Source organism: Eumetopias jubatus, unplaced genomic scaffold (assembly GCF_037043125.1).
Source record: "Eumetopias jubatus isolate StellerSeaLion01/CBP00866 unplaced genomic scaffold, mEumJub1_p1.0 scaffold_4, whole genome shotgun sequence".
Taxonomy (NCBI): Eukaryota; Metazoa; Chordata; class Mammalia; order Carnivora; family Otariidae; genus Eumetopias; species Eumetopias jubatus.
The window spans coordinates 63,888,353-63,915,231 of NW_028274810.1; the positions used below are offsets into that span (position 1 = coordinate 63,888,353).

At 42.2% G+C, this 26,879-nt stretch overlaps 2 protein-coding genes across 10 annotated transcripts in view; one reads left to right on the plus strand and one right to left on the minus strand.

Moving 5' to 3' along the window:
* Positions 1-510: 510 nt before the first annotated feature.
* Positions 511-21,843, minus strand: LRRC42 (leucine rich repeat containing 42). 5 transcript variants are annotated; one of them, XM_028106917.2, is made up of 9 exons: positions 21,656-21,843; positions 20,168-20,288; positions 15,935-16,421; positions 9,717-9,848; positions 8,409-8,527; positions 6,991-7,079; positions 6,708-6,821; positions 2,618-2,702; positions 511-1,010 (listed from the first exon to the last, which is right to left on the minus strand). In XM_028106917.2, exons 3-9 carry the CDS (start codon positions 16,405-16,407, stop codon positions 736-738), a joined length of 1,287 nt encoding a protein of 428 aa, XP_027962718.1. In that variant the 5' UTR covers positions 16,408-16,421; positions 20,168-20,288; positions 21,656-21,843; the 3' UTR covers positions 511-735. The 5 variants fall into 5 exon arrangements, with proteins under 5 accessions (XP_027962718.1, XP_027962717.1, XP_027962715.1 ...); XM_028106916.2 differs by lacking the exon at positions 20,168-20,288 and adding an exon at positions 20,331-20,357; XM_028106914.2 differs by lacking the exon at positions 20,168-20,288.
* Positions 21,844-21,901: 58 nt separating this feature from the next.
* The window catches only part of IFT25 (intraflagellar transport 25), a 28,733-nt gene continuing 23,755 nt past the window's right edge, over positions 21,902-26,879 (plus strand). For 3 of the 5 annotated variants that reach the window (XM_028106896.1, XM_028106901.1, XM_088022413.1), the window contains exon 1: positions 22,247-22,281. In XM_028106896.1, the coding sequence (XP_027962697.1) occupies positions 22,249-22,281 (33 nt within the window). In that variant the 5' untranslated portion in view covers positions 22,247-22,248. Of the gene's footprint in view, positions 21,972-22,246; positions 22,282-22,460; positions 22,514-26,879 lie in introns of those variants that run through there. The other 2 variants (XM_028106900.1, XM_028106897.1) reach the window with 2 other exon arrangements.

Sequence of the window (26,879 nt, forward strand, 5' to 3'; positions counted from 1 at the left end):
CTTAATCAACTCCCTTAACATGATGTTGGGTCTTCGTTTTTTTTAAGATTTATTTATTTGAGAGAGAGAGAACGCAAGTGGAGGGAGGGGCAGAAGGAGAGGGAGAGAGAATCCTCAAGCAGTCTCCCCGCTGAGTGTAGAGTGCAGAGCCCTACGCAGGGCTTGATCCCAGGACCCTGAGATCATGACCTGAGCGGAAATCAAGAGTCAGATACTTAACCAACTGAGCCCCCCAGGTGCCCCTCGAGGCTGAGTTTTCTTACTCTAAAGTGGGGCTAATACCTATCTTCCATTGTTGTTGTGTGGACAGGGTGTGGCACACAGGAGGTATTAAATAATGGTAGCCATACGCACACACTCGCGTGCGCGCGCACACCCACACACCCCTTCTTGGCTGGGCCACCTTAGAGTAACAAATCATGCTAAGCTGCCTTGTTAATTCACATGGCTTTCTATCTCAAACCGAAGTGTTATTTCCTGTGGCTCCATTCTACATTTCACAAGCAGAACTTAAGGACAGCAAAAACGTTTATTTGAAAAAATTACTATGTATTGAAAATATACATTAGAAATTATTACATACTTCCATAGCATTCCCCTCCCCCACCACAAAAGTAGAAATATCCGCTTGCTATGCTAATGCCATAGGTAAAGTCAAACAAAAAGGAAAACACCATCAGCCCCCTTTCCCCATACATTAGAGTCAGGGGAAAGAGGTCAACTCCTATCTACCAATCAGTAGGAATTTAACAAGTCCCAGTCTTCCACAGCAAGACACACATATTTCTGCTTTGAAGACTGCGAAGAGTTGCTCTGTTCCTTCTCTGGCTCTTCAAAAGCTCTCTTCTTGCTCTTCTTTGACTCCTGGCTTGAGATAGCTTCGCGCTTTAACAATGGCCCATGGCAGTCTGGAGCTTCCTCTTTATAGAACTGGAGCTTCTCAGAAGAGTTCCCGTGGGTGTCTGCCAGGGGACACTTCACAGGGGCTTCAGCTCGAGCCCGCGTGCCATCTGCAAGAGTGACAGAAGGGAGGGGCAATGAGTCAACCACGCTGGGGTGCTAATGCCTTTGCCCGAGTCCTAAGTTGATACGAGGGAGACGGCAAAGGCCCGAACAGGGAGAGGCTTGGATTCATCTTATTCTCTTCTGAATGCCCTATCGAGTAACAGTGGTATACACACTAGCGTAGGCTGAAGGCATGTACTCACATAGGAGTGTGACAGATTTGGATTCAAATCCCAGATCTGCCATTTTCTGGATAAGTGGCTTTGGGCAAGAAACTGAGATTCAGTTTTCTCATCTTTATAAGGATATAAAACCGATTTTGTTAAGTGTGATGTGAAGATAAATGAGGTAACGTGTAAAGTGCTCAGCACAATGTTTGGCAATAATAAAAAGCTCAGAAAATGTTACCTATATTATTCAAAATCGGGACTTTGTCTTTTAAACAAGAGCTACATTTGGGGCACAACCCTAGCAAATGATACCACTTTATTCTATAGTTTTTGGTATGCCCTGTATTTATTTTGCTACCTTTATTTTTCCTTCATTTTGATTTTATTGCTACCTCCTTTAAAAAATTATGTAAAATATACATAAATTTACCACTGTAATCATTTTTAAGCATATAGCTCCGTGGCACTGCTGTTGTGCAAACACCACCACCTTTCTCTAGAACTTTCACTTCATGCAAAATGGAAACACTGTACCTGTTAAATGGTAACTCCTTTTCCCCTCCCCTCAGTCCCTGACACCCACCACTCTATTTTCTGTCTCTGCAAACTTGACTATTTTAGGAAACTCTTATAAGAAGAATCACAAAACATGTTTCTTTTTGACTGGCTTATTTCACTTAGCGTAATTTCTTCAAATTTTATCCACGTTATAACACTATGTCAAAACTTCCTTCTCTCGCTCTTAAGATTTTATTTATTTGATAGAGAGAGAGCGAGCCGCACAAGCAGGGGGAGCTACAGGCAGAGGGTGAGGGAAAAGCAGTCTCCCTGCTAAGCAAGGAGCCCGATGCGGGGCTCGATCCCAGGACCCTGGGATCATGACCTGAGCTGAAGGCAGAAGCTCAACCAACTGAGCCACCCAGGCACCCCAAAATTATCTTCCTTCTTAAGGCTGAATATTCCATTGTATGGAAATACTACATGTTGTTCATCCATCCATATTTTTATTTTTTTAAAGATTTTATTTTTATCTAATCTCTACACCCAACCTGGGACTCAAACTCACAACCCCGAGATCAAGAATTGCATGCTGTGCTGAGCCAGCCAGGCACCACTATCCATTCATCTTTTGATGGACACCTGAGATAGAAATCTTTTGGATAGACTTAATTCCTTTTTAATGTTCTGTACTCTATCTACTTTTGTGCCACTACAAATCTTTTTTGGGACAGGATGGGAGATACATACATTTAACTATTTTCCTGGTGCTCAAAGCCAAGTGTGAATTTACACTGTCACATGTTGAGGGAATACAAGTCTTGATGATCTATTTAAGTCAATACTATCATAATTACTTTTCCCACTGGGTGAAAATGGGCTGACTGCTTTAAGGGTGCAAATAACCTAACAGCAAAAATTCCAAAGAAAAGGGAATTTCTCACAGAAGTGCTGAGCTGCTGTTCGAGGCTCCCCGGTTTCTCGTGGCTTCACAGCTTCTGAAGTCACACGTTCCCACTGCAGAACAATCTAAAATGTATTTGGAAAGATCTGAATCTGAACAAAATCTCAAGCTTTTAACTGCAAGCTTTCCTTATTCCCTTAGCTTCCTTTCCATAAACACAAATCCTTAATGGTAATCTTACTTCAGATGACAGGTGATGGTAAGAGTAACCAAGTCAAGCCTGGATTTTCTGTTTTCATGCAGGAGTTGATCAGAATACAAACACGTTGGATATATGTATTTGTATGACTCGGGAAAAATCTATAAAGCTGATCCCCTATTTTCATCTCTATTGCAAGCTAGAAAAAAGTATATATCCTTAAATAATAAAATGTAAAACCTTAGTCATAATACTTTTCACACATTCTTAGACTCACTTTCATGCCTTAAAATATACCAAATATAATTCAACTCTTGTATGTGTGTAAAATGCCCACGTTTCCATGTTCTCATGACATTTCATGATCAGCTTCCATTTTCTAAAACTGTTACAAATGTATTTTTATTGTAAGCTACTACAAATTCTTTTGGAAATTTGGCTGAGTATAAACTATACGTAAAAAAGAAAGTGATTATTTCACAAATACCAGAAAGTGATTATTTCACAAATACCACAAGTAATAAGAACTTTTAACTTAATATTTCTCATTATAGTATACAATAAAATGATCAAAAGAAAGTCAATGAAAACACTTCAGGACACGGAGACGGGACAACACAGAATGTAAGAATACAGTTCCAGACTTAGCGCCACCACCTACTAGCCAGGGTATCCTTGGCAAGTGATTTAATTTTTTAGGCTCAATATTTTCATCTGTAAAACAGTAGTAATAATAGTACACAGCCTCCCCAGGCTGCTGTGAGGATTAAATGAGGGGGTTAGCAGTGTCTGGCACACAGAAAGCACCCAGTAAATACTAGGTGTCACCCCTTCTTTGATACTTCCCTGACTATGGGGAATGGGTCAGATCAGAGGATGCCAGCATAAACCAAACCTGGTGACTCAGTGGGCAGTACGGAAAACAGTCCTTCCACTAACAGAAATAAGAATGTCAATAGGAAGAAGAGCTGCTTGGGGAGAGAGAAGAGGAAAATAAGCTTGGTTCTGGCCACACTGAATCTGCGGCACCCGGTACAGATTTATGGACAGTACTTAGGAATGGGTCTGATGTGTCAGAGAAGGTAAAATCTTCCCCACAGGGACAGTTAAGGCTCTAAGAACAGTTAAGATCACCAGGAGAGACAAGACAGAAGAGGAGAGGAGGAAGTGAGGAATCAGCAGGGCCTGGAGGAAGAAGTGAGAGGGGAATAAGGAGAAAGGCCAGGAGGGGAAAGCGTAAGGCGGGCGGTGTTCATACCAGCAGTGCAGAAAAGCCCAGGAAGATGGAGAATGAGGTCACACACCACCTTCAAGAAAACACCCACCGTAGAGCCGTGGAGGCCAGACCTAGATTACGAGGGATTAAGAACTGAGTGGGCAGTGAGGAGGTGGGCAAGATCCTAGAAACCACTTCATAGCTGCACGGGGGGACAAAGAACTATTAGAAACAGTAAGTCATGTTTATACACAGAAAGCAAGCAGCCAACAAAGTGTGAGACTGAAGACTGAAGGGTGAGGCAGTGGAGGGAGGGAAATCATTATGAGCGAAATACCCAGAGAGAGCCGGAGATCTCAGAGCGAAATATCCCAGAGAGAGCCGGAGATCTCAGAGCGAAATATCCCAGAGAGAGCCGGAGATCTCAGAGCGAAATACCCAGAGAGAGCCGGAGATCTCAGAGCGAAATACCCAGAGAGAGCCGGAGATCTCAGAGCGAAATATCCGAGAGAGAGCTGGAGATCTCAGAGCGAAATACCCAGAGAGAGCTGGAGATCTCAGCGAAATACCCAGAGAGAGTTGGAGATCTCGGAGACTGTAACCGAAAAACAAAAACTCAAGTGCTCATCCCCGGAATAAAGTGGCACACCTGACCCTTAGGATAGGGGGAAGTAGGAGATGGTTGAATAAATGGAGACATTCTGAGAAAAGATAGGGAAGTAAGGGGACTCATGGTAGTTGTCCTCATTTTCCTGTGTCACCTGCAGAGAGCAGGGCAGGAGGAGACTGGAGTCAGCCCGAAACATTTCAATAGGGGATCAGCAAGAGATGGGGAAAATGCTGCGGCCACGCTCTAGGGGCCTGCGCAGGGTGTATGGTATGAAGCTGCACATATGAAGGAGCCCCATCAACTTACAGGCACACTTCGGAGATTGGCTTTATTATGCTTAGCAGATACTGTGTTTTTTTTTACGAATGGAAGGTTTGTGGCGACCCTGTGTAAAGCGAGTCTACGGGCAACATTTTTTTAATAGCAGTTGCTCACTGCATGCCTGTGTGTCACATTTTGGTAATGTTCATAACATTTCAAATTTTTTCATTATTATTATATGTGTTACAGTCATTAGTGATAACTCACTGAAAGCTAAGGTGATGGCTAACGTTTTTAGCAATAAGATATTTTTAATTAATGTGAGTACATTATTTTTTTAGACATAAAGTTATTATATACCTAATGGACTACAGTATACACAGAAATTTAATATGCACTGGGAAACCAAAAAATTCGCTTCACTTGCTTTTATTGCAGTATTTGTTATTTTTTTAAAAGATTTATTTATTTATCTGAGAAAGAGAAAGAGGGCGTGGTGGGGAGGGGCAGAGGGAAAGAAAGAATCTCAAGCACTGACTCCCCACTGAGCACAGAGCCCAATGTGGGGCTCAATCCCATGACCCTGAGATCACGACCTGAGCCAAAATCAAGAGTCGGTCACTTAACAGACTGAGCCACCAAGGCACCCTGCAATATTTGCTTTATTACAAAATTCGCTTCACTGAGGTGGTCTGGAACCAGACCCACCATATCTCCATGGTACACCTGTACTTTCAGGCCAGGTTGCTAGGTATTTTACTTCATCCTTACTAAGCTCTGTAAGAGAGATCCTGGTTTCTGCATTTTACAGATGAAGAAACAGCAACTCAAAGTTGCCTTAAGTCATATAGCTATTGGGTTGTCCAGCCAGGATCCCAAACCCATGTCTCCTTAACTCCATAGCCTATGCTCATTCCACCATGTCACCTGCTACCAAACTTCATCAAGCCTTTGTATGACCATCCCACACCTGCCACTGCATATATGTAGGATTCATCCAACGCTACAAACTGTTATAACAATTTCAGGATGCATTTTGTGGACAAACATCAAAGTGCTCCTGAAATACTGACTCACCCCTTCTTGATTACTTATAGGGAGGTGATGCTACAATTAGGCACTTGGATAGGTCCACCATCATACAGTACAGTGGAACCAAGGAGGAATCCAGAACGAAACAGTTTGGTGGGTCTTCTAGAAACATTAAAGTGTCTGAAGAAGAAAGGCACCAGCCACAGACAAGCTGCCATCTACTGGTGCCCTACTACTTGGTTACCTTCTGACTTCCTACTTAAGTCTATACTAAGTTGAGGAAAACCACCAAGAAGACAAGGGAGAGCCAGAGGAAAGTCAGCCAAAAAGTTGAAAATGGGAGGGTTCACTCAGTGAGAGGACAAAAAAGAACTAAAGTTCTAAGAGGTAAGAAATTTGCCCAAACTAAGGGGAAGAGTCAGATTTGGAACCTTATCGGTGGGACTTATTCTTTTTCCAGCATCTACACGCTGCTAAGAGAATATGTCCTTCTGCAGTTGGACATACTGCTTTTTTGCATAGCAAGCCAGAATTCGCTTATTTTCTAAGTTGTTTATAAGATGGCACTTTCTCCTAGGGTGAATAAGGATGAAGCACAAACTAGTGATCAGAGTCTGAGATCTAAGGACTGGCATATGACACCTTAAGTAGCTGGGTTAGGTATGGGCCATCAGTGTCTCCGATTTGACGTGAAGATGGTAATTCAGCCAGACTACCCGGAAGATTAAGGTTTGTTCGAAGTGTTGACTACAGCAGTTGGTGATTTAAAGTGAAAAGCCATATGCACTGTGAGAGAGAAAAATCTGCAGTACCTGGTCAGCCCAGCCCTCTGTCTTACAGTTACTGTGATCAAATTCCTTCAAAGGCACTTTGGAGTGGACAAGGCCTATGTGGGTCTGGAGCTTGTGTTTGACGGCTTTGACATCCTATGAGGGAAAGAACAAGAATGCACACACATCTCGTCAATTCTTGCTTGCTTTCAGTAGGAAATAAACACCACCACAAATACCAGTCCTTTCTAAACACAAATTAGCAGGAGCAAAGAATATCTAATTGTGAGTCTGGAGAAATAAGAGAAGGGAGCAAATGTCTTACCTTGAGTCCTGTCCCAGAAATATCTAAGCAGTTTAGTTTTCTAAAAGAGAAGAGGTATCCAATTCCTGCATCTGTGATCTCAGGGTTACCTAGACGTCAAAAACATAGGCTGTACAACAGTACACAGTAGAGCTACTGCTAAAATCCAACAACAAGCTCAGAAAAAAGGCCAAACAATGATAAAATATAAAGTACTGAGTGAGCAAACTTTTCAGAGAAAACTAATATAAGAATCTTATCTTCATCTGGTCTGTAATATGGAACAGCCACACTAGATGACCCTTAAGATCTTTATATAAAGCTCTAACTTTCCATCAAGAACTAATGATGTAATGTATGGTGATTAACATAACAATAAAAATTAAAAAAAAAAAAAAAGCTCTAACTTTCTAGGAGGTGGGGATTAGCAGAAAAATAAACCAGGAAGTTATCCCAAAGAGTTTAATTTGGAGCCTTATGAAAACAGCATACATAAATATGTATTAAAATGGTTTACTGGACTTTGCCCATGGCTATTCCACCTCCAAAGTAAAAATAGTTTAAAAAGATTTTCAAAGGTATTTAGACAGAGACTATTACTACTTTTACTAACTTGTACTGTTTTCAGAAATCTTTCATACATATTACCTTCTCAAATCAAAGAGTACTACATTTAGCACTGAGTCCTCAAAGCCATGAGTAAAATGCACCTGGCACATTCTAGATGCTCAAAAAATACTTGCTGAATAAATACACTTTCCTGGAAGGGAGGCTGGACATTCACTACTGTCTTCATTTTACAGAAGTCGAGGCTCAGAGAGGTTAAATAACTTGCTCAAGGGTACACAGCTGTTTAAAAAAAAGTAGCAGACCAAGGAATGTCCTCTGACCTTAAACCCCTGTTCCTTTCATTCTTTTGACACCATACCATCCTGCCATATATTGAATGGGTGCTCAAGTTAAATTGTCAATGATCTCTAGCAACTTTCTACCACTGAAGTCAACATCTGATTAATCCTGAGTAAGTTATCACACTGTGAATTCATCCAGATTTTCATCAAGCAAGTATTGATTAAAAGACTTAGCTGACAGACACTATGGAACAGCAACTCAAAGAAAGTAAAGGTGAGCCAAATGTCCCTTATATATGCCACGAGTATGATGAAAGGCTGCCCTGTCTGCACACCGTGAGTGGCCCAGATGAAATGTGGCAAGGCTTTTCCTACCCTAAAGAGGTGGCAGCATACAAGGAAAGGTATGTGATCAGGAGTCAAGAGCCTCTGGATTTACTCCTCTTCTGCCACTAATTGGCTGTGGCACCTAGGAAAGTCATCACCCTTAATCTTATCACCTCTAAAATGATGGGGAAGGGGAAGAACTAGGTGATTTCTAAAGCCATTCTTCCAACATTAAGAACTGTAATTTAGAATGAAACTTACAAGATAAGTCTAATAATGTGAGATTTTCAAGGCCCCTTTTCATCACTCGAACTGGTGCTGTCATTTTCCGTACGCCGGCATCAGATAGACAATTATCTTTCAGGTGGAGCTGAGTTACACTAGGGAAACAAAGTCCAGAAGTAAATCACGTAGAATTTGAGAAAGCCTACGTACGAGAACAGGCTTTCATAAATTTCATCTAAAAATACAAAATATCTTCTACATCCTGCTATTTCACACCCAATGCATTTAACAGAGTTATAAACCTTTTGGCGCTATTTACTAACGGAGGGTTAACTGAGGGATCAAAGTGTCATGTAGTACTAATCTCAGATGGTAGAGGGCACTAAGGGTATATGGTCAAATGAGGTAAACAGGGACTTCATTAAGGGGATAAATATAAAATATACCTTGCTTAACACAAAAGCTGCATTCATGACAAATCCTATGTGAAAACCAGAAACACTCTAAATATGTCAGGAAAGTCTACTAAAGAGCTCCTATGAGAATTCTTTTTGCAAAGCAAACAATCCTCTAAATTTAACTAGCTTTATAAATCTAGATTTTCAGATAGATTTTTAGGTATACCCATAATCCAATCCAACCAGCTAACCTGAAATTAGTGTATTAACCTGCCACTATCCCACACACAAGACATCTAAAATTTTACTAAACCTCACACAAAAATACCTTTGTATGGGGCAGTGTGTAGGTGTCGCTCTCTGAGGCAGGCCCCAGGAAGCTGGTTAGACTCAAGTTTGTCATGCTGTTATGCTTCTGGCTGTTTATGAAACCACAAAGGAATCTGTCTGGCCTCCTGTCTGCTGGCCAGACTGAGCAACTGGAGATCAGTTGGACTATTTGTGAATGGGTGATTTCTTTAAATTATGGTTCTTGAAAAGAATTAGGTGGTCTTTAATAGTTTACTTTTTAAAATAATTTATAGTTCATTGATAGTTAAAATAGAAAAGAACGATTATAGACAACTATGTAAGTATTTCTTGTTAGAATAAACTAGGACTGGACAAACTAAGGGCAAAAGCATTTTCACCCCAGGTAGTTTCATGTATTACATGTTGAAATAAAGGTTATTTAGAAAATGAACCAACTGACTTACTTTCCTAAGAACTGTTCAATCTATGTTGCTTGTGCCCAGTAAAGGAGACTGAAAATGTTTTAGGAAATAAAAAAAATTAGCAAATACACACAGGACTGGAAAGTAATCAGCACTCTTCAAGATGATCCCACTGGATCATCCTTTAAAAACAAAACACAACAATTCATCTACAAGTGGTGGCAGGTCAGTACCTAGAAAGGGCCTCATTGGTGAGATGTTCTAGAAGTTCATGCTCATCTCCAAGCTTGCAACAGGAAAGATCCAGGCAGGTCAGCTCCCGGAAAGACTTAATTTCCTCAAGTTTTTCTGAAATCACCAGATATCTGTGGGGCATGGAGAGCAATCAATAGCTTTTCTTTTCCTTCTTTTAAAACATTATCATTTGTGGCTTTGTGATATAGTCAACATTCCATCAGGACAAGGAACTATGTAATAAGCAGACTTCACCAATTTCTATGTGGGGATAGGTTGAATTTTTTAATCAGTGAATGCCTTGAGTCTTTTTACATGATGGTGGAGTAAAAACTTTTAAATAAAAATATACACGCAAAAGCAAGACACAAGAGAAAACATCTGCTTTGTCAGAAGACAAACCTTGGTGTTGAGACATTATGGGAGAATTTCCAAATTTTAGGATTCTCAAAAATTTAATCATTCATTCTTTTGAAAAAAAATTTTTTTAAAGATTTTATTTATTTGAGAGCGAGAGAGAGAGAGCAGGGGGAGGGGAGAAAGAGGGAGAGGGAGAAGCAGACTTCCCGCTGAGCAGGGAGCCCGATGGGGGGCTCAATCCTAGGACCCCAGGATCAGCACCTGAGCCGAAGGCAGACGCTTAGCCGACTGAGCCACCCAGGCGCCCCTTGAAGTTCCCTTTTATCTTACGCTCTACTGGTTTGAAAACTGGAACAGAGCCTGGAACTCTGGGCTCTAATCTCTACACATCCCCAAGAATATACCAAGAGCTATTTGGCAGATCACGTTTATCATTTCTATTCAAACACATGTTTCAGTAGCTGCCCAATCCACTGTGCCTGTTAACTTTACTCTGAAAGTACATGCAGTATGACAGATTACAGGGACTCCGTCTCATCTAGACGGTTAAGACAAAACCTGTGAGCACAAACAATTTAATTACACTGGAGCACCTTGCCAAACTGTTATCAGGAAGTATCAGGGAGGCCTCTGGAGAGGAAAGGGAGATCAAAAGGGCATTCCACATCCCAGGCTGGGGCCTCCACCCTGCTTTCTAGTTGTTCATCTATTTCAGATGATGTCAGTGAGAAAAAAATGAAAAGTGATTAGGTATGACAGGAAATAGAGAGAGGATCCTAAGAGAACAGGAAAACTGACTTGTGGCAAGAGCATGCCTTTCTCATCCACTTTCCTCATAGGTGTCTAGAAGTTTCTACAGCAAAATGGTATGCTAGGATCTGTGAAGTTACACTTAAAAGTGTTCACTTCTCTCTTTGTCAGTAGGGTCATAATTACCAAAAACAAGATGGAATAATATGAGGGCAAGATGGAAGTTAGATTTCTTTTCTTCCTATTGCCAAAGTAAGATGTACTAAAGCTGACTGCTGGCCTGACTGCTAGGTACAGATGGCCTGGGGCATTGATACCCTCTCTAAGCTGTCTGGTGACAGAGCTCAGCTGGGTACACAATTGAGCCTTATTTACTCAGACGCATTTTAATTGCACTGTAAATAAAGCTGCTGTTTTCCATCTTCCAATCACAGAATTGAAGTGGGTTAATGGGGATTTGGGGGATTACGGGCAATCAGAGAAAGGAAAACACACATCCTTTGATCAATTAACCAAAAGATTTTCAGTAATTCTGAAACAAGGGTTATCTGCGAAGGACATAACAATGTATAATGTGATTAACAAACATTACAAAAATCAAGGCTGAGAAACCAACATGCAAAGCCACAGACACTACTAGACGCTTATCTAGGACATGATCAAAGCTCTAGGGTCTTGCTCAACACTGGTCTTCCAATTTGTCCCTTAACGAGTTCAGAATAGTGTAATGGAGAAGCAACAGAAAAAACACAGACAAATTTTAGTGTCAGATACAACTAAGTTTGGATTGTAACAACCCTAATCACTTGGGTGACTGTGAAGTTACTTAACCTCTCTGATCCTCAATTTCTCCAGCTGAAAACGGGGCAAATGATTACTTCGTTTGAGGATTACTAAGAAAACTATAAACAATATTCCAAAAGTACAGGCATCTGATAGAACCTCATTTCATGGTAGTTACTTTAATCACTTCATTACACAGGGTGGCATTTAAGGAAAACATACTTGCCTTCCAGTACCACTAGCTGGATTACAAATCACTGGGCTTTCAACACAGGAAGGAAATAGTTTTTATAGAGCTGGAACCTGGTTGCAAAAACACTGGCTTCTCCTTCCGACAAGCAGCTTTGTGACCTACCTTAACACAGTAAGTGTCCCAACCTCCCCAATTATCTTATTTTCAATAATTTTCTCAATCTCTTTCCCTTTGGTCTGAACCCCTTTGTGCTGGTGAAACCTTTGCTGTTACAGCACCAGCCCTGGATTATAAACGCAAACCCAAACCTCCTGTCCTCGCCCTATTTTCCTCTGGGGATTCAAGAGGAGAAGGGAAGTTTGGGATCACAGTTGAAAATTTTCTTTTTTTTTTTAAGATTTTATTTTTAAGTAATCTTTATGCCCAATGTGGGGCTCAAAGTCATGACCCCGAGATCAAGAGTCCCATGCTCTTCTGACTGAGCCAGCCAGGGGCCCCCACAATTGAAAATCTTAACCTTGTATCTGAACAAGACACCAAAGTTTAGAACTGTTGCAATAAAATATGAGCCAAAAGATCACATTAAAAATGTTTCTATTTTTGTTTATAAAATACAAATCCCTTATAGAAAAAAATTAAGAAAATGTGAAAAATTATAAAGAAAATTAAAACAAATTATGCAACCTCATTATCTAGATTACATTTTGAAATATTTCTTTTCTTTCTATATTTGTAATACATATAAAAATGCCTAATTTTTTTAAAAAATTGGATCATATAGTGTATGCAATTTTAATCCTTTTAAATGTGTTATATATGAACATTTCACACCATTTTAAATGATCTTTCAATATTACCTTAATAGCTATATTTCACCATATGAATGTACCGTAATTGGCTTAACTCATCTATTGTTGGATATTCAGCTTTCAGGTTTTCCCTATTACAGTGTTATAATGAACACCCTTATATGAAAGTATTTGTTCCATGTCTGAGTATTACATTAAAAATTAGAATAGGGACATCTGGGTGGCTCAGTTGGGTTAAGCACCAGCCTTCGGCTTGGGTTGTGATCCCAGGGTCCTAGGATCGAGTCCCGCATCAGGCTCCTTGCTCAGCGGGAAGCCTGCTTCTCCCTCTGCCTGCTCTGCCTGCTCGTGATCTCTGACAAATAAATAAATTAAAAAAAAAATTAGGATAGATTCCCAATAGATGGAATTAATGGGTCAAATGGTATGGATATTTTTAAGGCTCTTGATACATGTAGCTAAGCTGCTTTCCAGAATTGCTACTAATTTATGTGCTTGTCAAACGTGAATCAAAGTGTGCTATTCAGTTCCAATCTGACCACTGGAGTGGTATATAGACATCACAAATGAATAAAAAGCATTTTCACTATGAGAAATACTTAAGCTAGAATGGTAGATGGGGGGTAAAAAAACAGAATACAAGTTGTACATGGAGTATATTCCCAAATGTATAAAGATGTGTGTGTGTGCATATGTATATATATATATGTATGTATGTATATAAGATTTTATTTATTTATTTGACAGAGAGGGAACACAAGCAGGGGGAGTGGGAGAGGAAGAAGCAGGCTTCTCGCTAAGCAGGGAGCCCGATGTGGGGCTCGATCCCAGGACCCTGGGATCATGACCTGAGCCGAAGGTAGACGCTTAACAACTGAGCCACCCAGGCGCCCCTAAAGATATATATTTGAAAATGATTATCATGAATAGTGGAATTATGAATTTCTTAAAATTACAGCTTTATATATTTCCCAAATATGTACTGCCTTTATAATTTTAAAACAAGACATCATAATCCTACTTTTCATTGTTTTATTTTTTCTACAGTGAACATAAATAACTTGAAACAAAACATGAAGGACTTTCCTCATCCCCCATGGCAACAGTTTCATCAATGAAAATGTATTTTAAATATATGTGCTACAATGAAATATTGCTTGACTTTTTCATTTAGGCAAGGTAATTCTTTTTTCTACCGTAAGCAGCCCCAAGCTCAGCCATGACTAACCACAGCAGAGACACAGAGTTTTTAAGAGGTACCTGCTCAGTTTCTAAGTCCACGGCTATGCTCCTATCTGCATGTGTTTATGCCTTGTCTTTTTAAAGTACGATGTTTGGACTGGGGCGAAACCATGAATTCTATGAGCCAATTAAATAAAGATTGCTTCTTTTTGGTTTTTTGAAGACCTTTTTTTATTGTATTTGAGAGAGAGGAAGAGAAAGAGAGCATGAGTGGGGGGAGGGACAGAAGGAGAGGGAGAAGCAGACTCCCCACTAAGCAAGGAGCCCAACGGCCAATACTAGTACCTGAAGATCATGACCTGAGTCGAAGGCAGACATTTAACCGACTAAGTCACCCAGGTGCCCCTCTTGTTTTTTAAAGCGTATGAGTTTAGCTTATGCTTTCTGATATGCCTTTCTCCTCTTACATGCTATTTTTTTAGCCTTGTTTTAATGGTCATATTGATGGTACATCTTAATAGTAAGCTACCTTTCACGTTTTCTAATCACAAAAAAAGTTCACCTAATGGCATACTACACAGTTATTCTTAAAATCTACAGGTATTGACGGCAAATGATTTTCAAAATATATAAAGGAAGGTGTGTAACAGTGTAAGCAGTGTGCTGCCACTTGTATAACAAAGGCGAGAGCTGTAGACGCATGTATGTGCATGAGGTAACTCTGGAATGATACAAAAGAAATTGTGAACAGTAGCTGCCTCTGGAGAAATTTTGTGTTTGAATTATTTTCCATGGCAGTTTCTATTTTTAAATTTTCCACAGTTTTTTAAAGGTGTTTTTTTTTTTTTTAAGTAGGCTCCATGCCCAGAGTAGAGCCCAACATGGGGCTTGATCTGACAACCCTAAGATTAAGACCTGAGCTGAGATCAAGAGCTGGATGCTTAACCTATTGAGCCACCCAGGCACCTCTAAAGTTGTTTTTTTTTTTTTAATTGGTAGATGCTTTAAAAGTCATTTTACATGATGGTGGAATAAAAACTTTATTTTTTAAGTGGATCCCAAAGCGGGGCTTGAACTCATGACCCCAAGATCAAGACCTGAGCTGAGGACAAGAGTCCAGGCTGCTCAACCAACTAAACCACCCAGGTGCCCCTAAAAACTTAAAAAGTATATGAGCAAAGGCAAGTCACAAGAGAAAATATATCTGCTCTGTTAGAAAACAGACCTTGGTGTTGGGACCTGTCAAAATGAGTCATGGGGAAGCCTCACTAAAATGGAAGTTGTGAGGTTTCAGCAGGGGGAGCCCTCACACCCTAGACCCAACAGGAAGAGCCCAGCTTGACCTTACATGGACTTGACCTTTCACGTGGATACTACTCTACCATTCCCAGCCAAAGGAAGAAACACTTTCCTCATCCCCATGGCAACAGCTTCATCAATGAAAAGCCACCACACTTTGAACTCCTAGTTTACTCCAATGGACTTTAAGTTTGTAACAACCTTCCCAACTTCCCTCTTTTCTCCTTAAAAAAGTATGCCTCTCCTTTGTTCCCCCAGACTTGCCTGTGGTTTTGCCATAGCTTGATTGTCCCAGCAATTCTCTTTTATTCCTGAATAAACCCATCTTCTGCTGGTAAAATAACTGGCAGTTTCTATTTTTAAAGTGAACAGACCTTATTTGAAAATTTCCAAACTTTAGGATACTTCAAATTTTAATCACTCTTTTAAAGTTGTTTATCTAATGCTCAATATCTAGAGGTCTGAAAATTGGAACAGGGCCCAGAACTCTGGTTACTAATCATCACATCCCCAAGAGCATACCAAGAGATATTTGGCAGATCATATCTTGTCATTTCTATTTTCTCATACTAGAAAAGTTGGTAGAAGAGTATTTTTTTTACTGGAGGAGTGGTGGCAATCAAAGCAGTGGCAAAATGGTTTCAAAATAAATCTGTGTTTTCTGATGGGGAGGAGATAGGGAGAAAGACAGTGATTTTTCTCAAAATGGCCTGCCACTTTATATTTGGGAGCGTTAAATTGAAGTGCTATTTGATGGGGGAAGCCCCCAAGCCCACTAAGCTCCAGAACTAGACAGAATACACCCCAAAAAAATACTCAATATCCTAATCAGAATACCCACCTGTTTCGCAAACACAGGGAGCAAAGTACCAGACTTCCATAGGCCTCTGTGAATTTCTGTAAAGCCCTCAGCCCCGCACCTGGCTCTGTAAATTTCTGTCTGGCTTCCGCAGCAGAGAACAGCTTTTCAGCAATCTGCTCAGGAAAGCCAATAAGGGAATCAATGTGATCAACATTGTCGGAGATAAAGCCCAGGACGAGGCTGAAGAGAGATTTGGCAGAGTACCGAAGATTCCCCTCCCGGGTATATGTGAAGATGAAATGATCAGTCTTCTCTTTCTGTGCAGTATCATCTTCCCTGTTCATGCAAAGCTCCACAGAGAAGCCTTTGGGAAATAGTCTGAAAGGCCTTGGCTTCTGCAGGCTACTCCTGACACCATCCAAGGCCAGATTGACCATGTGCAGCTGACCATTTTCTCGTACATAGATGGGTCCTGGGTCCAGGTGGTTTTCTGAGTTGAGGTAGTAAGACATTGCCTTGGTTGCAACTGTAAAGGCAAGGCACAAAGGAAGCAAATCCAATTAACATGCCATTTGTAACATGTAACTTCATCTTGCTGTGCCCAGAGCTTTATGAGACTACCAGGAAAGCCCTTTGGTCGGTTTGGGGAAACAAAGCTTCCCAGCTGCCTGTGAACTCTGACACAGCAGGTTGCCTCTACGGCCTTTATCTGGAATGCTGTCTCCTACTTTCCCCTTTTCTTTGTATCGGGTGCACTCCTCCTCATCTTTCAAAAGCCAGCTCAAATCTCATTTCTAAAGTTCACCCTGGGGAAGTTAACAGAAGCGCAAAGAGTCATCTACAAGGAAAGTCACGGCAGCACAGTTGATAATCACAAAACAACTGGAAACAACCTAAATGTCCAACAACAGGGGTGCTATTAAATCATTTATGATACATCCATACCATGGAATGTTATGCAGCCATTAAAATCATAAAATATTTATTAATTTACAAGTTACAAACAGTACATAAAGAATTTACTATTTCTGTTTTTAAAAACATAACTACGCACAGAACGAAGACCAGAAACTAGTAACTTCCTTGCTACCTTTGCACCTTTGACATCTTTGTTGACTCAGTGTTTTGCTACTGATTTATTTTCTGGGCCTGCGTTCCACTAGTTTGAGTTTCTTGAGGAGAGGGACCATGTTTAATTCATCCAGACTCCCTAACATGGTGCTCTGGCATATAACAGACCCTGAGTGGGTATTTGTGGAACTAAAGTCTACTCATTTGCTAAGCCTTGCATAGACCATCAGCAATAGGGTTTTTTGGATCTACAAAGAAAGACCTCCATCACAAGAGCTAAAAAAAAAAAAAAAGCTATTCTACCCCTTGGAAACATCTATTAGGTCACTTTTGAAGTAAGGCAAAACACCAAAAACAGTGGGCATTTATGCAATCCTATGGGTGACATTTTGTGCTCAAGCATTAATTGGATAAAATATGTTTTCCTGAGAAACTGTGCGATCTCAAATTACACAAGAAATTGCTATGTTAAATGAAAGAATTTGATTATCATTTCCACAACAATTTAAAGAGTAGTGAGAGCTAAAATTCTATACATATCAAATTGCTGCCATTATCTTTAAAAGACTCTGCCATTATCTTTAAAAGACTCACACTTTTAGAGTGAACTAACCCAGCTTCTTCTCATCAATGCAGGGCTGGGATATAGCTCTGATGCCATGTAAAAGTGTCAGCAAACAATCAAGTCAGTGATCAAAAATGCTGAGTCTCTGGAGATCAAACAGGGATCCTGTTTGTGGGCATCAGTACGATCCCTGTTTCTCCCGAGGATAATTATATGTGTAAAAGTACATCAGAAAGAAGGGCCGTGCCTAGCCTGACAGCCTCACCCTCTCCTGCCCAGCTCCTTACACCCCACTCTTCGGCCGTGCCCCACAACCCAAGTAAGTTAGCGATGCTCTCTTGCCCCACCGGTCTTGGCCGATTCTGCTCCCTTTGGTTGCAACATCCTTCTCTGCTTTCCTGACCTAGTTAATCCTTATTCATCATTAAAACTCAGCTCAACCACCATCCCTCTCCTGGGAAATCTTCACTAACCCCTGCACCAGTGCATGCCTGTCTGGTTTTCCCAGAGCACCAGTTTCTCCTCTATATATAGCACTTAGCACTGTATGCTATGTTCACTTGCTAACGTTCCCAGAGCTGTGAGCTCTTTGAAGGTAAGACACTTACTTGACTTGAATCATCTCTTTTTCCCAGGCCCAACACAGTACCTAGTACTGAGTAAGCCCAAAACAGATACGTGCTGAACTGAATGACAGGAAGGGTGAGACCTCAAAGGGACAGACTGAGGGACCTCAGAGGCCTCTGAGCTGCAGGGCCTGCTGATACTGTTGCTAGGAGCCAGCTCCTCTTCTAGGCAACAGCTGCAGGCTCCTCCCCCACTTGCCAGACCCTTCTGCAGGTGGTAGAAGCAAAGCAAATGATGGGAAGATATTGCTGCTGGTGCTACCAGGGGAAAAAAACTTAAAACTCACACAAAAAATTCCTGTCATGGTACCAGCTCTTATAACCCATACTCTTGCCAGTATTCAGAGACTGCTGCTAAGGAGATGCCTCACTTAATCTAAGCTCTTCTTCCAGCACCTAGCACCTGCAACCTCACAGACTTTAATCTTGATGAGGAGATAAAGCAGATGCCCTCAGTCTTTATCCCTGGTTGGACATTCAGAGCCCTACTCTACCCGTGGATCAGAAATTAGTCACCAGGCATGGCCCTAAAAAGGAATAACTTGATTGTAATAATAGAAAGGCAAACTCTATGAGGAGAACATATTATAATGGATCAGCACACCATAAGCTCCCTGACAATGAAACAGGGTCTGCCCATGCATATTACTCCTAACCCTCACCCCAATAGTGTGTTCCACAAACTTTGGGAGTCAAATGGACAAATGGATAAATGACCACTTCAGGTGAAAAATCAGAAAAGTTTGATTCCATCCAGCAGAGGGCACAAGCAGCCTGGGACCAGAGTAAGGACGCTAACCCAGGCTGCCCCAAATCCTGGCATCTTCTCTTTACATGGATCATTTTCAAAAAAGGCACAGTTCTGGCTATTTTTTCCTTCTAAATTCCTAATCAAATGCTAGTTGTCTTTCTAAATGATGAAGAAAAAAATCCGTATTTCCTGAAGAGTAAAATCCACATTATCTGTCCAGAAGCCCCAAGGCTCCTCTGCTCTTCAATGAATGTACTTGAGGAACTAATAACCTTGGTTCAGGAAATCCTGGTAACCTTTGATTTCTACTACTAAATTTGTGCATCTCTCAATAAGAAGCTTCCCGAGAGTTTGTGAGATACTATAAAATGACCTAAGAATTAAATTAATGTTTAAACCTTGCAAGGTTAAGAACCATAAAGGCAAGAGAATTCCACATACAGCTTCTATACTTGGCTTTGCTTATGCCGGGCTGTTGTACACAGTGGTCTATTATAAATGGGCCCTCAAGCGACAGGGCCTGTTCTACACTATGGCAATAACCCCCTACAAACTAAAAAGTTAAAATAATTAGTATCTGCAAGAATGTCCAGTTTAGATCTGCATTAACTATATTTTATATTACATCAACAGAGTAACAGGACATTCTGATGGTCTTCCAGCCTGTCTCCAGAGAGACAGTTTTGTAAACCACACAACCCCACAGAAAAATATTACACAGTGCATGTTCTAGTATTCAGTCACCACAAATGATCCAAAGTTACCACAAAACATACCATTTCATCAAATGAACAAAATATAACCTTACTACATAAAGAACTCAGTTCTCTGTAGCCTCTTTCAATAAGAGGCAGTCTAAAATAATTGATAACTAAATATGACAACTTTTTAGATCTTGAAGCCAGTTTACCAAGCAAGAAGCAGGACCATCCCAATCAAGTGGACTGGAGGGAGGGAACCAGAGACAGAGGCCAGAGGATTAAAATTGTGAACCGAATCTATGGCTCTCTAATTTGAAGAGAAAAAGCACCAAACTTTAGTAGATAAACTAACAATCCCCTAAAAATAAATCATAGTAATGATGGTGGCGATGATAATGATACTGGGTATGATAGCTACCATTTATTAAGCACCCAGCAATTGCTAAGCATTGTGCTAGGTACTCAAAATTAAGTGATCTCAGGTAACCCTCAACAATCCTAAGAGGTCAGGATTGCCATTTAACAGGTAAAAAGGCTCAGAGAAGTAAAGTAACTTACTTAAGGAACAGAGCTACTAAGTGGCAGAGCCAGAATTCAATCTCAAGGCTGTATTACTCCAAAGCTCAAGCTCTTTCCACTGCATGATGCTGTCTCTCAAGAATAAAAATATGACGTCAGCCTTAAGGATTAAAAAAAGATGTTAAAAATTAATCTCACCCACCTGTTTGACCCTTCTGGTATTCACTGGCTTAAGTTGGGGGTGGGGGGGCAGGGAGGAGATAAAAAAAACAGTGGACATATGAGGAAAGAGCTGGTGGGAACAGAGCCAGGACAGAGCTACAATGAGGCCTCCCTTCCTCCCTCTGCCAGGGCAGAAATTACCCACATCCACACACCAGGAAAACATCTGTCAAGCCATGGCCTTCATCCCAAGGCTTCAGACACCCTTGGTTTATTTGAAAATGCAGCATTCTTGAGAAAATTTCTACACAAAAACTTGGACAGAAACTAGTTCCAAACCACCAATAACCAACTAACGATCTTACCTTGGTTGTTCTGAGTCACCACCATTATTCAATTTTCCACTCCTCTCATTTTTTTTCCCTACAGAGTGCACTTTCCTACCTGCCTTCTCACCCATACCCTCTCCTCCCCCAAAGCTCCAAAGGCCCCACCATACCCAGCTCCCTACTTCCCTCCAGGAGCATGCCAATCTCTCCTACATCCTGACACTCTTACAGTTCTTCTACCTGCCAACTCAAGAATTTTTAACATAAAACCCAATCTCTACACTCCAAATCCTAACTCCCCTCCTTCATCCAGTCCCAGCATCCCTGTCCCTACCTCTCACACCTCAGGCCCTTCTAATCCTACCAAGGCCCTTCTGAAATGAGGTTCCTGGCCCCAAACATGCAATTCCACCTCCACCTGCCTCTCCTTCCTTCCCTGCACGGTTCCACCCCCAGCGGTTCCACCCCTAGGCACTCTTCCTCTGTCCTTCACCAGTATTCTTCCCTTCCTCCCAGTCTCTGGAATTCTTAAGACTCCGATCTCCCCATTCCTTTTCTTGTCTTCTGTCTATAACCTTCAAAATCCCCTTCCTTCACTCCTCACGATGCCCAACTTCACAACCCACTGCCCCAACTTTTCTTCCCTACCCCCAAGACCCCACCCCTTCTCTTCCAATCCTAGATCCTCCCCTTCTTCCACTTCTCAAATCCCACTCCGTTTTCCCCTTCCTCAGCACTGCAATTCTCCATCCCTCCCTCAATTCCCACGCATACCCCTCCCCAAGCCCGCCTAAACTAACCCAGCTCCCTTCTCCCACCTTGCCCCCAAATACCCTACGCGGCACCCCGACCCCACCCTTAAACCCATCTCCCACACCCCTTTATCCTCATCCTCACATCTCTCACCCAAACCACACCCCAACCCCGTCCCTCCCGGTCTACCCCTCCCCCACTCCGCCCCTCCCTCACACCCCGCCCCCGCCCCCACTCGCAGCCCCGGGCGGCGTGAGCGGCCCAGCCCGCGGCCGCCACCTACCTGTGCCCCTGCCCGGGGCTGCGAGCGGCAGCTTCTCGGTGGCGGCTCCCTCCTCCCGCGGCGCGGCTGATGGGGGAAGCGGCACGGCGCCGCGGGCACAAAGCTAGGGAGGGTGGGACCGAGAGAGGTTGGGAGGAGGGAGGGGGCTGGGGGCGACCTGGCGCCGTGGGACCGCGGGGCTGGCGAGGGGCGGGGGAAAGGCTGGGCTGGGGAGATGCGCGTGCGCGGGAGCCGGCATGAGGGGCAGGGCCGGGCCGGAGGCGGGGCCGGGCCCTGGGCAGAAGACCTGAGGGCCGAGGGCTCGGATCCGGGAGAGGTGGGGACTGCGCGTGCGTGCTCGCGCGAGGGTGGGTCCCCTGGGTCCAGCCAGCCCCTGGGATTGATCTGAGGTGGGGGAGGGTAGGTGGTGCGGGCTCAGGCACTTGCTTGGGGAAAGGCCCTAAGGTGGGGCGGCGCGGCTCAACCCGCCAAATAAAGGAGAGCACGGGGGCGGGGCTTGCGGGAGAGGTGGGGCAAAGAACCGGGAGTCAAGAGGTGCGCGCGCTCCGGGGGCGAGGCTGAGGGCCGGGAAGGGCTGCGCGGGGCGGGGCCTGATGGCGGGGAGGAGCGAAGAGGCGGGAGTCGGGGTAGGCGCGCGCCCCGGGGACTGGGCCGAAGGCCGAGACGGGTTGCGCGGGCGGGGCCCGCGGGTGGGATGGAGCGAAAAACCCGGGTAGAGGGGTGCGCGTCCCCGGGAAGTACTTGGGGGCCGGGGGTAGGGGGCAGGGCTAGGGGGCGGGGGCGCGCTGCGCGGGGCGGAGCGGAAGGGAGATCCGGGGCCCTGATAGTCCGCGCGCTTGGAGCTAACGGGAGGCGCAGGCGAGCAGGGTGGTGGGGCGGCGGGGCGGCGGGGCGGCGGGGCGGCGGGGCGGCGGGGCGGGTTGGGCCTGCGCCGGTGGAGGTGGGACCCTGCTGGACACGACCGGCAAAGCGGGGAGCTGGTGGAGAGGGTTGTGAGGAGGCGGAGGGCGGGAGGGCTGAGGGGCGGCTCGTGAGGGTACAGAGATGGGGAAACTTTGACGCAGATACGTTCTCTCCCCTCAGCCCTAGAGACACCAGTGCCGATCCACGAACTTTTTTGAACCCTGAAATAATGTTTTCATTCCCAAAAGGGAAAAACAGTTGCAAATTGAAATTAATCAGTTTACCAAACTGTAACCTTTCAACTGCTGCGTAACCCATATATTATGAGTTATAGTTAACGTAGGGTGTTGGTTCATTTAATATATTTTATGTAATTTGGGGTGGGGCGTCCACAGGCCTGAGTGCTTACGACCTTCGGAGGTCCTGAAATGAATGGTCTTGGACCGAGAAGGGTTTGGGACGGGGCGAGGAGGTGGTGTCAGAGCTGGTTTGCCCTTCTAGTAGATACTAAGCCGTAGGCCCTGGCCCTGGGAGTCAGAGGGTGGCCATTTACTAATTTACACAAAAGTTCCCCATCAGTCATGTGGAGAGTACCAAGTCAGGGATAAAGTGAACTGCGTACTTGACCCCTCGAGGTTCTCAGAAAGAAGGGCCAGAAAGGGATGTGACCTGGAGATGAAAGGGTGGCTCAGTGGCCCTGGGACAGGGAAGTCCAGGGTCAGAGACCTTGAAAAATGCAGAGGAGGGCACCCCAGAGCGCACCCCCTTTAGTAATCTAAGCCCTGAGGGAATATGTGTGTATTTATTTAGAGTAAGTATCCCAGGGTGGGGGGTTAGACTACAACACAAACCTTCACCTTGGAGTTGTGGGAGCAACATTCTCTGTGGGTTTCTTTGGGGCTGGTTTGCCACTTTAACAGCAACCAAGGGACCTTAAAGAGAACTCAACTTCGGCCATTAAATAATTAGACCCAACACAGGAAATAGGAAGGATATTGATGGATATAGGCGGTATGAAATGAGTTTTGTGTTAAAGTACATGTTGGCTTCCCTCAGACAATTTAGATGGTAAGAATGTGAGGCAAGGAAAGGACTAAACATTTAGAGAGTATATTCTTTTCCTTATTCTTATACTACACATCAATGCTATGTTTCCCTAAAATATAACTTATTAAAAGCCAGTTCTCTCCCTAAGTCTCCAGCCCTCATATTTGCACCCCCAAATATATTACCATAGGGTTTTTCCACCTTTGTATTCACATTTGGGGGTAAATAAGATTTGTTGTGGGGGACTGTCCTGTGCATGGGGATATTTAGAAGCCTGGTGAAATGCTCACTAGATGCCAATAGCATCACACCCCTCCCCCCCAAGTTGTGACAGCCAAACTGTCTTTCAAAATTGTCAAATGTCCCTTGGGGGCAAAATCACCCCCAGTCCTGTTGAAAACCACAGGATAGAACCTATTGTGTTTAACTTGGCTTCTAAAATCCTGCACTATCTGTTCTCAATCTATGTTTCCTAGAAATTGATCCAGTCTTAAAGAACCACCAATGCAACCACCACTTTCTTTAGTTTCCTCCATAAATTATCACCTACTCTTCTTGGACACTTTCAGGGATGGAAAAGACTTAAAATTTTTACCTTGCCAGTAAGTCCTTCTATCTGTGATGTCTTCCTGCTTAGAATTTGTGTTTGTTAAGTCCAGTTCTCCCTCTTGGAGTTGTAAAAGAAAAATTCTAATCCTTTTTCCATTTCTGAACACTTGTGTTATTAATCGCATTTCTCTTATCTCTCTTTTGAAATATTTCAGCTAATTCTTTCAACTTTCTTCATGTGATAATTTATGGATCATCATGAACTTTTTGTTTTCCTCTGATAATATCAAACCTGACAATGTCCTACTTAATATATACTACGCAGAACTGATGTAGTATCTGGATGTAGATCACACCGTTAGGACATAACATTATAATATTAGTTGCATGCTTATCCATCTTCCTTGACTCTGAGCTTGAAGGCAAGAACTAAGTCTTAGTCACCATCTGTGTCTTAGGTAGTAGTCACCTTTGCATTATTAGCAAGCACAGTGCCTGGTCCTTAGTTGGTATCTAAAAAAAATTTTTTTAAGATTTTTTTTATTTATTAGAGCACAAGCAGGGGAGTGGCAGAGGGAGAGGGAGAAGCAGACTCCCCACTGAGCAGGGAGCCCCATGTGGGGCTTGATCCCAGGACCCTGGGATCATGACCTGAGCTGAAGGCAGACGCTTAACTGACTGAGCCACCCAGGTGCCCTGGTATCTAAAAATTTTGATGGATGTAGCTCCTCCTCAACTCTGTTAATATAATCTAAGATTGTATTCCTTTACCTTTGGGGGCAAATACAATACACTCTTACCTTATAGTGTGACTTTGTAATGAGCCAAACCTATATGTTTTACACATCTAGATCAAGGGTCAGCAAACTTTTTCTGTAAAGGGCCAGATAATAAATATTTTAGATTTTATGAACCTTATAGTCTATCATAGCAACTGTGTCACTATAACACAAAAGTAGCCATCAACTACTTTGTATAGTATTTATACGTGTATATATGGATGACCATGGCCAAGTTCCAATAAAACTATTTATGGATACTGAAGTATGGATTTCATATAATTTCATATAATCTTCATGTGTCACAAAATATTATTTTAATTTTAAAAGTATCTTAAAATAAAAAGCATTCTTAACTCATGGGCCATACAAAAACAGGTGGCAGGCTAGATTTAGCTCATAAGCAGTAGTTTGCCAACCCCAATCAAGACCAATCTTTGTGATTGACTTTTTAAGCCTGAGTCTAGGCCTTTATTGTTATTCTTATTAAATATACTATTCATCATATCCCATCTTTCTTTCTTGCTCAGATCTTTGTGTGCTAATTCTGTCATCTAGCATATTAGCTGACATCCCAGCTTTGTGTCATCTGCAAAATTGATAAGAATACTTTTTCTATCTTTAATTAATAAAAATGTTGAATGGCATAAGGACAGAGGTCTTCCACAGTTCATTTTGTTCCATTAATCATCATTCTTTGAGCATAGCCATTCAAAGAGTTATAAAAATTTACCTAAAGTACTGCCTGTCACCCAACCTACATTTCTCCATCTGGTCCATATGGAATCTTAAGAAGCTTTGTCTGAAATTTTGTTGAAATATTCAGAACATGTCCCTAATTGGTACTAACTCTATCAAACAGCAAAAAGAAATGTGTAGGTTTGGCATAACCTTTGTGAACCAATGTTACTGCTGCTTTCTATTTTACTACTATCTTGTTTATGTTTTCAGGGCTATCATTTTATATATTTTATATATATCATTTTACATATATTTTATATTTAATGAAATTTAATAATTTTAGAATTTTGTTGAGAATTAACATCGAGGTTCATCAATCTGTATTTCTAGGAATTTACCATGTTTCTTCAAACTAAGTACTAACAATGTTCATCTAACACTAGTTCTCGAGTATCAATAGTATTAAATGCAAGAAAAAAGCCAAGAGAAGAGGCACAAATAGAAAATGTTAGAATACATGCCTTTTTTCTTGACCAGTCTTACCATGGCTTTTAACACTATCATGCTAGATGTTAAAATTACAATAAAAATGAACTTTATGCCAATAAATATAAAAATTAAGAAGAAATAGGTAATATTTCTACAAAATATAAATTTCAAAATTGACCTAAGATGGTGTAGAAAACCTGAAAAGAACAGTTGAATTTGAAATAGTAAAAAAAAATCTATCTACAAAGATTTTACCAGGTTTACAGGATCAAATAACCTCTCTCTTTTACAAATTGCTCCAACAACTAGACAAGGGGGAAGCTCTGTAACTTATTTATGTTGGGAGTACAATCTTGATTATAAAACCAGATACTCAGTCCATTGTGCATCCAACTCTTGATTTCTGCTCAGGTCATGATCTCAAGGTTGTGAGATCAAACCCCCCTCCCGCCCCCCGTTGGCCCCGCACTCAGCTCAGAGCTGCTTGTCTCTTTCCCTCTGCCCCCTCTACCCCATATAGCTGAAAATTTTCCAATTTTTTGTAGAGTGTGTTCACTGAAAACAAATACTTTCAGCTTTTGTTTGCCTGAAAATGCCTATATTTTGCTTTCACTTGCAAAGGATATTTTTGCTGGATGTAGAATTCTGTATTTTGTCTGTTAGCACTTTAAAGATGTCATTCCACTGACTTTTGGCTTCCATTGTTTCTGATGAGAAGACAGTTTTTATTCTTGTTCTCCTAAACGTAATGTGTTTTTTGCTTTGACTACTTTTAA

Coding starts and splice junctions, on each gene's coding strand:
- LRRC42 (XM_088022410.1), bottom strand. CDS start 20,680: ATGGTGGTGACTCAGAACAACCAAG. Junction 16,422..20,655: donor GGTGACTCAGAACAACCAAG/GTAAGATCGTTA, acceptor TTGCCTTTACAG/TTGCAACCAAGGCAATGTCT. Junction 6,822..6,990: donor TTTCTGGGACAGGACTCAAG/GTAAGACATTTG, acceptor TTTCCCTCATAG/GATGTCAAAGCCGTCAAACA.